The following is a 15,936-nucleotide window of genomic DNA, read 5'->3' as shown; positions in this document are numbered from 1 at the left end:
GGCAGAATCCTTATTGATTACCAGAGACCTTACCCAAATCACGGGAGAGATTAAATGCAGAAAGTCCCCAAGACAAGCGGGACACAGTGTGATCTCACCCGTCGTGCCGGTATTTCAATGTAAAAGAGTCGTTCGTCAATGTAAAAAGTTACAGTACCTTTTGAATAGTTCTATGATTCTTTTCTACCTTCTCTTTCAGAGTTATAATTTCATCTTCTGTAAACAAAAGGAAAGAGAGGCCAACCATGAAATTACAAGCTTACGGCCCTGTATTCAAGCTCCCTGCTTCAGGGCAGGCTGCACACTGCTGGCAGGCATGGCGGACGCAAGTCCTAGCAGGACTGTGACCTTCACAACTGCCCTTGACATTCACAGCCTTCTTCCTGCTGTTCAGAAGGCTGGTCAGATAGGGATTAAGAACTAAGTTCAAGATCCAAGTGTGGCTGAGGGCTGAAAGCTTTTGATCGATACTAGCAATGGACATTTTTGCTGTTAGTCACAGCCAATGCAAAGTGCTTTAGCAGGTGGCACTTTATGACTCAGAACTACCAAAGCCTGAAAAAGTGGTATCACACCACATTAGAAGGGAAACGAAACTACACTGATACGGTATATTTTATAGTCAATGGATACTGTAATCTATCTGATTTCATCAATATTTTGCTGTTAAGTGTTTTTGTTTTGTTAATTGCTTCTTCATTGCTTTTCATCCCTGCAAGTAAGGGGAACATCATGTAAGTAACAGAAATACAAAGAAACCAGTAGGTGAAAAAAATACTTTAAAACACATGATTTAAGTGGAACTTTTACCAACGCTTATGGTATGTAAAAAAGGGAGTATGAGGCATGCACACGACAATTTGTACTTTAATTTGTCCAAAATTGAAGATAATTCCATAGTAAATAGTGCCATATTTTCCTGAAGGGCCAACTCTGTTCCTCCACAAAGCATACCCCAATCTGCGTGCTTAAGTACTTAAAGGTTATAAATTTTAGATAATCAATCAAGCATGTGAAACAGGAATCAGCAAAAGTTTCTATCCTTTATAATATTTCTAAGTGAAATAGAGCACTGCTTTGTACATTTTTCAAAGGTCAGTGCTCAACTTGGGTCGGCGGGGGGGGGGGAGTGGAAAAACACCTTGATTTAGAATGGCATGAGACTATAACCACAAAGAAACCATCTTTCCCAAGCAAGGAATGCCATCTTCAATGAAAACCAAAGATGGCTATCAAGCCAGTCTTGTACATGTAAATAACCAAGCAAACGGATGTTCGGTGAAGGTGACTGCTGCCACGGACTACATGACGTGTCCGATGCGTAGGTTTTTCTCAAAAACGATTGTAAAAGGTTACCTAATGCTGAATTTTCCTTTAGGTTGAGTCGGATCGCTTCTTCGAGCTCTGCAATGATCTGCAGCATTCTCTCATTTGCCACTTTGTACTCCAGATTTTCCCTCTCTAGCATCGTCTCTCTGGCAAAAGCGTCCTGAAAGATGGGGAGATCCGCGTCTCTAAGCAGAGAGCCAAGCATTTAAATATGCAACACAAGACAATAGAGATGCAGAAGAGCTATCATATAATTTTCTGAATTCTATTACACACTTATAATATGAATAGTAAAAAGGAAGGAGATTAAATAGAGCTCGCTGGAGAAAGGCTGCAGTACAGTCTGTACAAAGACCACAGCACATGGGGACATTTTATTGACAGGAATAATGCATATCATACTGTTTGTGTGCCCTCATCATTCAGGTCAATTCATTATGGAGGCTGCGCCCGGGGAGGCAGCTGGGGCCTCTCCACCCACACTTCCCCCTGTGTGTGTCTGAAGCGCTGTCCGCCTGTAACTAGGCAGGCTGGGGGGACCGGGACGGGCAGCGCCAGGGGGTGGCAAAGTGCGCAGCTAAGGAGGGGGGCTTGTTGCCTTTGTGGCATTTCCCAGTGTCGGCGCTGCCAGTGTCATGAAGAGCACATCACATGTCAAAGCGGTGACGTGTTCAGGCTGGGAGCCGCATGGAGCCCATCAGGCGCGCGGATATCCACACAGTTGGTTTTCGGCTGGGTAGAGGAGCCACCCAGAGGCAATTCATATTCTGAACATTAACGTGGCTTTGCATGCCTGTCACACTGGGGACTGTGCAGGCGTTTAATGCTATTGAAGACTTCGGTTTAAATCTCTATGCAAACAGCGATTACCTTGTAAGAAGGTTTCAGGATAACTTACAACAAAGGACTTTAAAGTTATAGTTTTAGTAAAGCAAACTCATTTACATTTTTATTATGTGCGTCTTTTGTTTAAATCTTGCCATGTCCATTATGGGAGAGGCTTTTTCTTACGCAATAGAAGCTTATTGGGACAGCTCCTCTTCCTTTCTTCTTCTTCTTCTTGTCTGTTTCAAAGCTATTGAAAAACATCTGAATATGGCTCTCGCTTATGGCTGTCTGGATTTTACTGCCACACATTTTTTTTTTTTTAATTAAGATGTAATGGATGGGGAAGCTGGTGCAGAGCTTTTTACTTCCTGATGGGAAAATATTAAACGATCACACGATCTCAAAATATTAAGGAGCATGCTAAAAAGTCATTATATTATTATGTTAAAAGAAATAGAAGGTTCTATATGCCTTGCTTCAGAATTCATATAGTTAACAGAAGTGCTTTCGAACTTTGAAGTAATCTTCAGATTATAATGTATTCTTCTCACAGCAATGTCATGATTGCCAATACACAAAAATAAGATCCCTCAAAAACAGAATCTTCCCTCCCAATATATTGGGTTCCTTTCAGAATTGTATTTTTATTTAAATTTAGAGAGATCCAAAAGCAAATTATTAAAATGTTTTACTCTGTGGTCATAATGGCTCAGAAGGAAAATGAGTGGCTACAATTTCTGCAGTACATTTAATAAAGCCAGTACCTTCAACAGGAAGCTGCCTACTAATGAAGTTAGTCACATCAGAGTTAATTTTTAAAATGACGCTAAGTTTTGCACTAAACCAATACAATTCTTCGTGATTTTGACCCACCACTTCATTTACATTATTTGAGCCCAACTCATTCTTAATTGATGAGAACTGACAAATCTAATAGTTAATAAACAGCACTGTTGGAATAAAGGAAGAACCCCAGTCATTAATTTCTAGTCCCACACAGTTCAATGTGAAACCATCACAGAATGCACTTATAGACTAAAAAGGGATTTTTAAACAAACAAACAAATAAACAAGCAATATTTGTCTCCAAAGGCTTAAGCATACATTTCCTAACTAGCATAATAAGAACATCCTATGACAGGAGCCCTCGTTAGCATAAACTAAACAAGACCTATTTGAATTAATCACAAGAAGCATAAAATGTGTAAATGGTGGCAGCTAATTCCTCGGTGCGTTTTCTAAAACTCTCCTATAAAAGCAGGAAACAAGGAAAACACATTCAACTGGACAGTTTTCCTCTTCATATCCATCTACACAGACCCCATCCTTGTGAGGTTAATCTTTAGCTCTGTCCCCACCATCTGTCAGCTGCAGGAACTGCACGTAATTAACTATTCAGACTCCCCCAGCAATGAGGACACTCATTAGCAAAATGAACAAAGGGATAGTTCTGGGCTGCCACGGTCATCTGTTACACTCTGAGTGGCAGGTTTTGTGGTGGTGTTCCTTCTACCATCTGCCCAACACCACTAGTTTTTGGCTTATTTAAACCAAGAGACTTCTCTAAAATAAACTGCGTTAATAAACCGAGGTTAAAAAGGAGGGAGATCATTAAAAGGTGGTTAACTGCATGTAGCTATTTAAAGCGACATTGTAGCTGCAGAGAGATCGTGTGGGATCCACGACCGTTCTGGAATTTTGAATTTCTAAGGGAACCTGCCGAAGTTTTCCTATCACGTTGGGAAAACGAGGACTTCTGGCCGTGGCTTCGGCGCCATTCACCAGACGGGCACGATCTCTGTTCCCTGGTTTCGGAATCCTAAACAGGTCCCAAAAAGAATCATTTAGGAATGCTTGGTGTACTGTAGAGCCTTGTTACTCAAAGTGTGGTCCACAGCCCCGGCCTCACCCAGGAGCGTATGGGAAACGCAGCCTCTCAGGCCCCAGCCCAGACCCACTGGCAGAACCCTTGTCTTCACCGCAGCCGCGGGGGATCCACAGGCACAATAAAGGGCGAGGAGCTCTGTGCAGAGCCCGCATGTGCCTCTCAGCAGTCTCCCTTCTGCCTTATTGGTATCGCAATTCCGCAGGCTCCCCGGCTCTTGGACATCTCAATTTGCTGCTGGGGCGTGCAGTAGGCTTCTGATGCGTGCCCACGCTGCCTGACAGTCGTGGAGAGGAGCAGGTGCTCTCCCAGTGAGTGACAGCCAGGCAAGTGGCGCACTGGGGCGGTGCAGCCCTGCAGAGCCGCCACTCTTGACGGACAGCTCTGTTTCAGAGCTGTCAGCAACAAGCAGTTACGTTCCCTTCTGGGGGGTGGGGTGGGGAGGAGGGTGATGGTTGCCCAGGTCATTTATGGGAGGGTAAGGGGGTAAAAATGAACTCTTTTCAAAACGGACAACTCCGATCGCTATTAAAATGCATGGGCACGTGTGCCCGCAGAGACGTGCACCCGGGCGCATGCGCTCTGACAGGCCAGCCTCGGGGAGCGAGCCTCCAGGGGACCGATCACCGCACAGCACCGCAACCAGAGAGCCGCAGACAGGTGGGTACGTCACGATGGTTTCCTACAGAACTGCACTGGAAACGACGCTCAGTCCTTGAGTGACAGTGCTCGGGAGGGATATTCGACATCAAGCCTGGAGAGCTATATATATAGCTCTATAGCTTGAAGAGCTCCCTTTCCTGATTTCCATTTTGTTATAAATCTGATTTCAGCTCTGTCTATTAAAGTTTCCCTTTGCGATCACATTCTCATCAGATTTTTCTCAAAAACCGTTCTAGAGAGAGAGATTGTGACTACCTATTAACTGTAAAGCTATTCATGTAATTGGGACTGTCGGTAAGAATGAACTAGAGGGTTTCCCCACTGCTTATTGAGCTTGCTTATTTCAAGTGGTTTCAAGTTCTCTCCACCGCAACTTTGAAGTTCTCCAATTCGTTCTCCGAATTGGATTTCCAAATCTAATAGATTCTTGGTGGGTCAAGCTTTTTTTTTTTTTTAACCACCAGAGGGAGCAGTTGTATAAGATGAAAATTCAAATTAAAAAAGATCTCTTCCAGAACCTCCATGGCGAGGAGTTTTAGGAAATCTTAGAGGATTTAAAAAAAAAAAAAAAAAAAGTATCCTCCATAAGTTTACTTTGTATAACTCATGATCTGTTTTGCGGCCTTCATGTCCACGTTCCTGAAATGCACACCAGTCCCAGACCGCTCTACCTTGCCCTTAATCAAGGAGGGAGACTGGCACCACACATTTTATTGGGGTCCCCGGGAGCTGGGAGAAATGTGTACTCCTATTTAATCAGGAGTATCTCAACTCCCTCAGATCTTAGGGTTTACAGAAATTGTGATGTGGTCTCCCTGGGGACAAATTATAGTGGAATGACCAGGGTGTTCAGGATGCCCTCTTGAGCCAGGGAACACCCTACTGATACTAGAGCAGCATGGACGCCCCCCCCCCCCCACCTCCTTGTCCTCGCGAAGCCACTACCCATCTTCATCCTCAGAGAGAGGATGTCAGAGAGAACAATGGCCAGGTTGAGGATACTTAGAGATATAAGCATTACAAGACGGACCTCATGGGTTAGTGTCGGGACCTCAGTTGGGCTGAACAGGTCCTGAGGTTTGAGGTCTGTTCAGAGCATTTCATGGAATGTAAACTAGATGGTCACAGGACTTGTGTTATTTCCTCATAATGATAACTAGGATTTACATACTCAGCTTTCCTCAAAGCCCTCAAAGTAATTCACATTCAGTACAACAGGTATCCTTCTCACAACTATCTCTTTTAGCTAGGTGGGTACCTGCACACTTCACAAATGGGAAATAAATGGACCAACATCACCCTGCCCATCTGGGCTGGATATCTTTGACCAAGACAGGATTAAAAGCCAAAAACTATTATAGCTGTTTTAGTCCTTTCTATTAAATTATTGTCTCCAAAACATAAGGCTGGATTTAGACCCAGGAAAAGGTTAAAGTAAGTGCAAAAACTGGAAATGCCTCTTCCATAGCAATCAGAACATGTAAAAAGAATTAATATTTAATTTTATTAGATCTATGCTATTGACACAATATTATATTACTTAGGAGATACTCAGGGTTTTCTTTTTTTAAGAATATAAACAATTCTAATAGGTTATACAAAGTAAACACTTCTTCACCAATTAGTAAACAAAATCCTTCAGGTTGAGACAAGTGCAATTCCTTATCTCTTCTAAACTTGGAGTTGTAAATAAGATTACTAGCGTGAGATTTAGGTAAACTATGGATTGTTCTTAAAGGGACGGGCAACGTGTACGTGTTTTTTCCTAGTGTTGACATTTGGATGTATAATTCTTCAGACTTTTCTGTGCATATCTATGCATGTGTCAATATTTATATGGATATGTATATACCTGTAATAATATATGCATACATTATAATAATATTAGAGTCTATTTTATATATACCTACCAACTAGTTAATTTGGAAAATCACAACCTTGACATCTTACTGTAGAGCATAGAGCTCCACATCCTTTTGTGGGCGTCAGGTCAGCTGGGACCTGGTTCCCGTGTGATCCTCACCATGTACTAGCTGTGTGCCTGGGAAGAGTCACTTAATCACTCCATCTCTGCTTCCTTCTCCGTAAACTGAGCCAGGAGATGAGAAGAGGTACCACTGATGAGGCATGTGGTGCCTACCAGTTGGCTTTCAAAAGACTGTTATTCTTCTGGCCTCTCTTCTAGCCTCTCTGACCCAATCAGCTTCTTGCTCTTAGAATCTAATAATAAAGACTCTTCTGTGGTTCTAAACTGTGGCTGGGCCACAGCCAGTGGCTCAAAGCTGACTTGAGATGAAAATAAATTCACCTTCAGCGTCCACACTTTCCAGAGCCCTTAAAATTCTCCTCCTTGACAGGAGTTAAGCCTCTCCTTGCCCTCTCCTTCCATTTCTGTTCCCACCAGTCCTTTTGTCCAAGTAGTAACCCACCTTCCGGCTTCCTCTGAAGCAGGAGAATTAGGGGAAAACCTTTCAAGAATGTTCCTTGAAGGTCCTCCTGTTCTATGGTGCTTCCTGTAAGCCTCTGACATGGAGAGATCACTAAACAGCAAAACGGGGCTGGAGTCTTCAAAATTAAAACAAAAGTCTATGTGCTCTTCTAGAGTAGGACAATTTCTACAGTGGGAAATAGGTTATTTTATTTCTATTATAAATAAAAATTGAGAACAATTGTATGGCTCCTATTAATGATGATGGGTTTTCTAGACTATGTCTTGAGGAGAAAAGGGTTGGAGTGGCTGATGTTGTGGAGACATACCCAAGATAGACCACTTGTATTTCCTTTACTCTTGACCCAAGCTTTTGGAAAGTTATAACTTTATGTATATATATATTAAAGTAAATTATTCATTGCTTTGAAACTTACAAATTTTTGAAGTCTAGACTCTTCGTATTGGTCTAGTTCTTCTCTTAATTCCTTAATAACTTCTTCTCTTTCCTTCAGTTTTTTTAACAAAACACTCATTTTGATACTAGTTGATTCATGCACAAAGGCCTCTTCTTCCACCTCAAAGAATTGCTGGGGGGAAAAGCAGGATTAAAAATCAGACACTAAGCAAGCACCATCAGAAACTAGTTCATGTTTTATTTAAGCAACAGTCTTGTAAGTTATTTGATTTTTGTAACTTGCACACAATTTTCAGGAAATAACTATATTTATATTGAATGATAAGCTAAAGTGCCACAGAATATAGCACATTATGCTCCTATAAAACACAAAGCACAATGGGGTCCTCTAACTGCATGGGCCACGCAAGTAATCACAGTAAACCTTAATTGTAAATTTACAGCATGGTTGTGAATGTCCTACTTGGCTCTTGCCCTAGAAAGGAAGATAACAAAAATTTGAATATGTAAAAACAGAAGTAAGCTTCAACGTGCAACTAATTCCCCCAGTGGTTTAATATGGAGATGTAGAGACAAGTACCATATCTTTCCTTTTTTCCACAGAAAAGTTTTGCAGACCATTAATCTAGACAGACTAGGCTTCATTTGAAAACTTAGGAAACTGAGACCAAAGCAGAGGAAGATGCATTAAAATAGAATTTTTTTCCCCATGTAAAGTTGTGGATAATGAACCACTACGTGTAAGAAAGTAATCTTCAGGGTCTATATGCATAACCATTCTAAAATAATGTAATTCTAACATATCATTCAGTTCTCTCCGCATGGAAAATAAAGTTATTTTTTTCTTAAAAGAAATTGAATAAACTGCTTTTTGAGAACACTGATCAAATAGAAATTAAATGAAAAAAATACACTCTCAAATTGGTTTTAAATGAATTTGTATATTAGTTGATACTGTATATCACGTATGGCATTGTCTCTATTTTAATTAATTTCACATTTAATTAATTTGGCTCAGTCTGTTAAGCGTCTGACTCTTGATTTCTACTCAGGTCATAATCTCAGGGTGGTGAGATCGAGTCCCACATCGGGCTCTGTATGGGGCACAGAGCCTGCCTGGCATTCCTTCTCCCTCTTCCTCTGCCCCTCCCCTACTCACCCTCTCTCTCTCTTTTAAAAAAAATTTAATTCATTTTACCTTATATCATGAGCATGCCCCAAGCCATTAACATTTTATATAAGTGTAATTACTGATAGTTACACCACATTCTGCTCTATAGAAATGCCATTATTTATATAATTATAATTGTGTGTGTGTGTATATATATATATTTTTTTTTAAGTTCTTCACCATACCGTGTCTTTATACCTATACCTCTGTCCACATTTCTGATCTTTTTCCTTGGCATAGGTCCTTAGAAGTAGAATTCCTGGCCAGAGCATGCAAATGTTTTAATGGTCTTGATTCACTTTACAAATTTATTTTCAAAAAGATTGTATGGTTTATATTCCACCTTGAGGATGAGGATGTTTGTTTTACTACATTCCCTGAATCATTGTATATTTTCAGAGTCTTACTATGACAATATATGAACACAGTATTTTATTTTTGTTTAATGAGCATGTTTCACACCCTTTTTAAATTTATTTTTTATTTTAAAAAAAATTTATTTACTTATTTGAGACAGAAAAAGCAAGAGACAGAGCATGAGCAGAGGGGGAGGGGAAGGGGCAGAGGGAGAGGGAGAAGCAGACTCCCTGCTAAAGCAGGGAGCCAGAAGAGGGGCTCCATCCTGGGACCCTGGGATCATGACCTGAGCCCAAGACAGCTTCACCAACGGAGCCAGCCAGGCACCCCTGAATCAAAACGTTTTGATCACCATTCAAAGTGATTTTTTTTTCATATATTATTTATGCTATATGTTTTGAAAATACTTAATTCTAATTATATGCCCTTTTACTGAGAACTCAAAATAGTTTTAGAACTTCCATTGATCTCTTTAGTAGTTTTACAGATTAGTTTTCCTATTTCCATTTGCTCGTATAGAAGTGCTTCCCCGTTTGCACTCAGTGCTCTGCAGAACCAGGTCACAGCACCAGACAGGGAAGAAAGGCTTCCAAAATGAACGCTGTTACTCCCTTACTTCCAGCATATAAAACTCTCATTTTCAACCCCGATGTGTAAAAATCATGTTGTCCATTTTGAACTGTTTTGAGAATTACGGCATGATTCTGTTTTTAAGTGTTCACTGCTAATGTATTTGAGCACATGCACATACAAGGAACACAGTAAACCTAGTCACATCTGGTAATACACATAATATTCTATTTCAGAGTTAGAGTTACGAACTAAAATTGTTCCCTAATATATGATGAGCACTGGTCAGCTGAGGAGAGTACGAGACCAGTGGAGAACTGAGAGTCAAGCTAGGAGCAGAACACTGACAGGGCCAACGTCACACTACTGTAAAAATCAGCATATGAATCTGCAGTACAGTGGGAAAGAGTGAAAGTAAAACAATCCACATGACAGTTCCAGCTTTTTAAATGGAGTGATGTCCAAGAACAGGGTTAACCATGTAGAGCAGGATGGCCTGTGTCGGCAAACCAGCTCTCACTTAGCCCTGGGCCTCAGTCTTACTATCTGTAAAATGGGATTCATAGAAGTACCTAAAAGGCTCTGAGAATTAAATAAGACAATGCTCCTAAACCATTTTGTATCTATAATACAGTCAGCTCCCTGTGTTAGCCTCTAGCATTTGACTTCTGTTCCGTCTTGTCATTCAAACCCAGATGCCACTGGCCCTGGGAAGCCTTAGCACCCCACCTGCCCACCTGCCCTCCACTGTTGTGGTCTTTCTGTATCTTGTCAATACTCCTCTTGGGTCACTTCATCTATTATTTGCTTATTCACTAATTTTTTATGTTCTGAAGATGATGGATTTTACATTTTTTTAAGGATTTTATTTATTTATTTGGCAGAGAGATCACAAGGAGGCAGAGAGGCAGGCAGAGAGAGAGGAGGAAGCAGGCTCCCTGCTCAGTGGAAAGCCCGATGCGGGGCTCAATCCCAGGACTCTGGGATCATGACCTGAGCCGAAGAAGGCAGAGGCTTAACCCACTGAGCCACCCAGACGCCCCGGATTTTACTTTTAAAGACTTATTTATTCATTTATTTTTTAAGAGAGAGAGTGGGAGAGGGAGGCGCAGCGAGAGAGGGAGGGAGAGAATCTCAAGCCAGCTCCTCACTGGGCAGAGCCTCACACGGGATTCAATCTCAGACCCTGGGATCATGACCTGAGCTGAAACCAAGAGTCAGACGTTTAACCAACTAAGCCACCCAGGCGCCCCTATTTTACTTTTAAGAGTTACCAAAATAAAGATGCTTCTGACAAGCTGGCCAAGTCCTCCCCACTGTAACATGAGCGAGCCTGCCTTTAGGGAGGGCTCGGTCCCTCTGGACTTCAGGGCAGGGAGGGTCATGCCGTTCCTTGGAAGAACAAGAAGTTTTACTTCTGACATTTCATAAAATAACTGTAAGACCCAAACACATTGGATTCATGTCTCTTCACCTCCAGGAATGTTTCTGATGTTCCACCAATGTTTATTGAATGAGCTGGACTCACGAGGGGATGAAGCGGAAAGCCCTTGTGTTTTTCTTCACCACCCCTCAAATCTGGTCTCCCGTCTCGTGTTTCTTACCTCTTACAAGAACCCTCAGGAAAATGCCACAGCTTTTTTTTTTTTTTAAACTCTTAAATAGCAACAACAAAACTGGATAAAGGAAAGAAAGATAGGAAGAAAGCAAAAGCCATAAATGAAAGATTGAATAAGTGAATGAATAAAATGCCCCATATCTCAGTCCAGCCTCCTCTTACCCATCAAGATTCCCGTTCTCCCCAGCTGTGGCCTCCCTTGGACATGGCGTCCTGTGATGGAGGAGAGCAACTGAAACTGGCTTTCCTTCCAAGGACCCAGAAATTTGACCAAACACCAGTCCACATGTTGCTGTGGAAGTATTTTTTTTTTTCCCTTTGGTGAGATTATTAAAATCGATAGACCGAGTAAAGCAGATCACCCTCCATAACATTGATGGGCCTCATCCCATCACTTGAAGGTGTTTGGAGAAAGACTGAGGTCCGGGAGCGAGAGGGAATTTTGTCAGCAGACTGGTTCGGATTTGAGCTGCAACATCAACGCTTCCCGGGATCTCTGGTCTGCTGGTCTACCTTGCAGAGAGCCAATGCCTTGAAATCAGTGTCTGTCTTTTCCTCTCTCCTACTCTCTATACACACTAGTTCTGTTTCTCTGGAGAATCCTGACTAATATAATATCTACATCTAAATACCATAAACTCATACCGACACCTCGAGTTCCAACCCAACACCATGACATTCATTACAGCCTCTCATGTCTCCATAGCATCACCCCCCCCCACCCCCCGCAGCAGGGAAGCTGGTTCCCACAAGGCTTGACACGCTGATGTGTCTGGTCAGCCCTCCCACCATGGAACCCATTTCCTGACCACATTGTGCCACCTAGAGCTGCCTCTGATGCAGGCAAAGGCATCAGGCAGAAGCACATCTCTGGTCCCTTCATTCACAATAGCAAGAAAACTTTATTTTGGATTTTAATTCCTTTGGTCCCGCAAGAAGAATTAATATTTGTATTTTAATTTTTCCTTCACTATTTAAAAGTCAGGAGGAGTTGGTATTCAAACTTCTGGCATAACCATTGGCTTTGTAGTATTAGAATAATTTTATGATGCCATTTGTTCCCGCAGGCAAAACCTCTTGATCAACAATATTGAACAACACAGCTGGATATAATCTGGGGTGAGAAACAGACCTTGTTGTTCAAGGCAAATCATGCACTCCTCTAACTGGATGCCAATTCTCCCAAGGCACCAGCATCAGGATCCCCAGAGAAGGGCTGGGTAGTGGGAGGGCTGCATCATAAAGGTGGGAGCAGAGTTTTCTTCTCCCCAGGGCTCAGACACACAGCTAACGGATCATGTGCTAAATGATGAAGTTCAATGTATTTAAAAAAAAAAAAAAAAAAAGGAGGAAAGAAAAATCCAGGAAATCTTGTTTCTTTCCATGTGAAGTGACACTGTCCACTGAGTTCTGACCCTGGAAGAGGAAACTTGGTCACATTTGGGGCATCTCCTTAACCCCCCCCCGACCCTTTCTCTTTGGGGCCAACACTGCAGGAATGCGTGCTCTGTCCAGGCAGGAAGAGACCCGCCCAGCCCAGTGCTGACCTCTGATGAAGTCAAGTCTGCCAAGCCCTGAGAGTTAGCGCTAGGCAGGCAGCTTTCTCAGGAAAGCAGATGATCTCCATCTGCCGGCGCCCTGACTTTCTTTTTCAACTTGTCCACAACCTGGGTGGGGAAGAGCGGTATTATCATGCATCATAAACACTGCAATAATATTTATCTTTCAAGGTGGCAAATCCATGCATGTCACGAAAACTGCTGAGAATTCTGCAATGCTTCCTGGATGTCTTCCACATCAAGTACTGATTCCTCAGGCTCACTTCCTGCATCACCTCTCGCCACCCTCTCCAGTCCCCTGTCCTCCGGCCTTACCAGACTACCTGCAGCTCCCCACTGCCTTACCCCTGAATGCCTCTGTTCTGTGAAATGGGCCCATCTCTGGCTCCTCTCATCCCTCCCTCCCTCCCTCAACTTGCCAAAAAGTCACGATCCTTCAAGGCTTAGCTCAGGAATCACCTCATCCCGAAAAGCTCTCTTAATTACTCCCGACCCACCCCCCCACAGAAGACTTGGGCACCCATCGGGGCAAACCTCAATTATGGATCATAATTGCTGAATTTTCTTTCCTCTTTCTTCTTTTTCTTTTTCTTTTCTTTTTTCTCTTTTCTTTCCCTTCCTTCCTTCCTTCCTTTTCTTTCCTCCTCCCTTTCTTCCTCTCTCTTTCTTGTCCCCTCTCTCTCCCCCTCCTTCCAAAGATTTTATTTATTTATTTCAGAGGGAGAAATAGCTAGGGATAGAGAGAGCGCAAGCAGGGGACGGGGGGAGAGGGAGGGGAGCAGGGAGCCTAATGCCGGACTCAATCCCAGGACGCTCGGATCCAGACCTGAGCCCAACGCAGGTGCTTAGAAGGCAGACGTTTCAGCGGCTCAGCCACCCTAGCGCCCTTTTTCTTTCTTTCTAATCTCTGTGGCCACTTGATTCTGAACAACTTGAGTGCCAGGACTGCTTTTGTCTCTGCTACAAAATCAGACAATGCATAGATGACTCAGCAGCTGAGTACAACAACAGTTCAAGTCCATGACATCATGCATTCCCATGTTCTAGGACCTTCCACTAAGAACCATACTCTATCTCCAGTACCATGGCATAAATCAAGTTCTTTAGCACCTTTCTTGGTTATGTTCAGGTCCTCTATTCAGAGAACGTTCATTGACTATCCATGATGCGTCAGACTCTCTGCTAGGACCACAGTACAAAGCTTAGTCTCTGGTCCACAGAAACAAAGACTCTAGAGTACAGAACAATCCACAAGTGGGCAATTGTGATATAATTCAGTGTGTTGATTCTCCGGGAGAGAAAGAGCATTCCAGGGAGAAGGAACATTCTGGGAAAATTCCAGGGAGGTGACTAATAACATGAGACATGCAGAGGGAGGCAGGTGATAGCAAGTATTTCAGGATTGCTGGAGAGTAAATTTTTCATCAAGAAGTAGAAGGAGATAAGAGTGGAGAAATGCAAGGGCCTTTCTGGGCCCTGCTAAAGGCTTAGACATCATCCTACAGTTCTGGAGAAGGTGCTGAAAGGTTTCCAAAGGGGGCAGGATGTGAAGGGATTTATGTTTTTGAAGAACCAGTCCCTTGACCGGGGAGACACAGAAGTACAGAGACCAGATGGGAAGCAAGCTGATTGTCTGACCTAGGTCTTTCTGTAAAAGAACATAAAAAGGGATGGACTTAGGAAGTAAAAAAGCGGCAGAATTTGATGACTCGCTGAAAACTAGGGTGTATTTTGTATCTATGCCTTGTCACAAACACACAGCTTTACCACAAACTTACTGACTTAAAACACACATGCATTCTCTTAGTTTCTGTGAGGCAGGAATCCAGGAACGGCTTGGATGGGTCCCCTGCTGCCATCCAAGTGTCCTTTGGGTCTTGGTGGAGGCTTGACTGGGAAAGGATTTTGCTTTCACGTTCACTCAGGTGGTTGGAAGGATTCACATCCTTGCGCCTGGAGGACCGAGGGCTTTAGTTTCCCGCTGTCAGCCAGGGGCTGCCCGTTGGAGGCTGCCTGCCATTCTTTACCTCCAAATGTTGGGGCTCCCCAATATGACCTCTTGCTTCCGCAAGCCATCAAAGGAGAGAGAGAGAGAGACTCAGCAAGACGGGAGCTACGCTCTTAAAAGATAGAATCATCCGGGCACCTTGGCTGTAAGCTGTGGTTAGAGGCAAGGCCCACATCCCACCCACTCTCCAGGAGGTGAGGAGGGTGATGACACAGGTGTGAACCCCAGAGGCCGGACTATGGCGTCCAGCACAAGGAGTGACCGACCACTAGCTTCCCAGACCAGCTGGACTGTGCCACCGACACCTGAGACCGGGAGACTCAGGGGTGCGTGTTGGGGGTGAGGGGGGAAGATACGTTGTAAGCTTTGTGTCTTGGTTGAGTCTGCAGGACTTATTTTGTAACTCATGTAACTCATAAACTTATTTTGTAACACTTCATGTTAGTTTTTTTCCCATTTCACCAGGCAGTTTTCTCTCCCACCCTCTCCTCAGCACAAAGCCTCCTTCAGGCCATTGACCGTCCTCCTGGGAAGGCGTTCCTCCCGGTCTGAGGAGATGCACCCTGCCCTGGGCACAGGCCCATCTTCGTTTCCTAAGTCAGAGTCCAGAGAATTTAATCCCCTCCAAATACTAAAATGTTGGTATTTCATTGCACAATACTGTTAGTAGGACTTTTAAAAAATCTGAAATGAGGGGTGCCTGGGTGGCTCAGTGTGTTAAGCCTCTGCCGTCGGCTCAGGTCAGTATCTCCAGGTTCTGGGATCGAGCCCCACCTTGGGCTCTCTGCACAGCAGGGAGCCTGCTTCCTCCTCTCTCTCTGTCTGCCTCTTTGCCTACTTGTGACCTCTGTCGGCCAAATAAATAAATAAAATCTTCAAAAAAAAATCTGAAATGAAAATCACTTAACCACCAGACAGTATTTGCTGCATTAAAATTTGGGACCTAAAATTAGTGCCCTCATTAGATAATGGTTCTTCTACACATCTCCCATCTTCAAGAGCCGTTAAGAACATGCCAGTCGACAAAGCAAGGCTTCTATTGCGAGAATAAATGCTTTCCCAGTTTAAAGACTTTTAAAAACAATGTTAACATTTTATCATT

At 43.1% G+C, this 15,936-nt stretch overlaps 1 protein-coding gene across 7 annotated transcripts in view; it reads right to left on the bottom strand.

The window, feature by feature from the left end:
* Window positions 1-15,936, bottom strand: part of CUNH10orf67 (chromosome unknown C10orf67 homolog) — a 143,412-nt gene that overhangs the window by 81,429 nt on the left and 46,047 nt on the right. For 6 of the 7 annotated variants that reach the window (XR_006608105.1, XR_006608106.1, XM_013058925.2 and 3 more), the window contains 3 exons: window positions 7,571-7,723; window positions 1,357-1,489; window positions 158-216 (listed from right to left, as the gene is read on the bottom strand). Coding sequence is in view for 5 of the 7 variants with exons in the window: in XM_013058925.2 (XP_012914379.2) it covers window positions 158-216; window positions 1,357-1,489; window positions 7,571-7,723 (345 nt within the window). In the remaining 2 variants the exon portion in view is untranslated. The remainder of the gene's footprint in view (window positions 1-157; window positions 217-1,356; window positions 1,490-7,570; window positions 7,724-15,936) is intronic. The other variant, XM_045084975.1, reaches the window with a different exon arrangement.

The sequence above is a fragment of the Mustela putorius genome, unplaced genomic scaffold (genome assembly GCF_011764305.1).
Source record: "Mustela putorius furo isolate JIRA1106 unplaced genomic scaffold, ASM1176430v1.1 tig00000827_pilon_pilon_pilon, whole genome shotgun sequence".
Classification (NCBI taxonomy): domain Eukaryota; kingdom Metazoa; phylum Chordata; class Mammalia; order Carnivora; family Mustelidae; genus Mustela; species Mustela putorius.
Note: the sequence above shows the minus strand (reverse complement) of the source record. Positions and strands in the feature narration are given on the sequence as shown.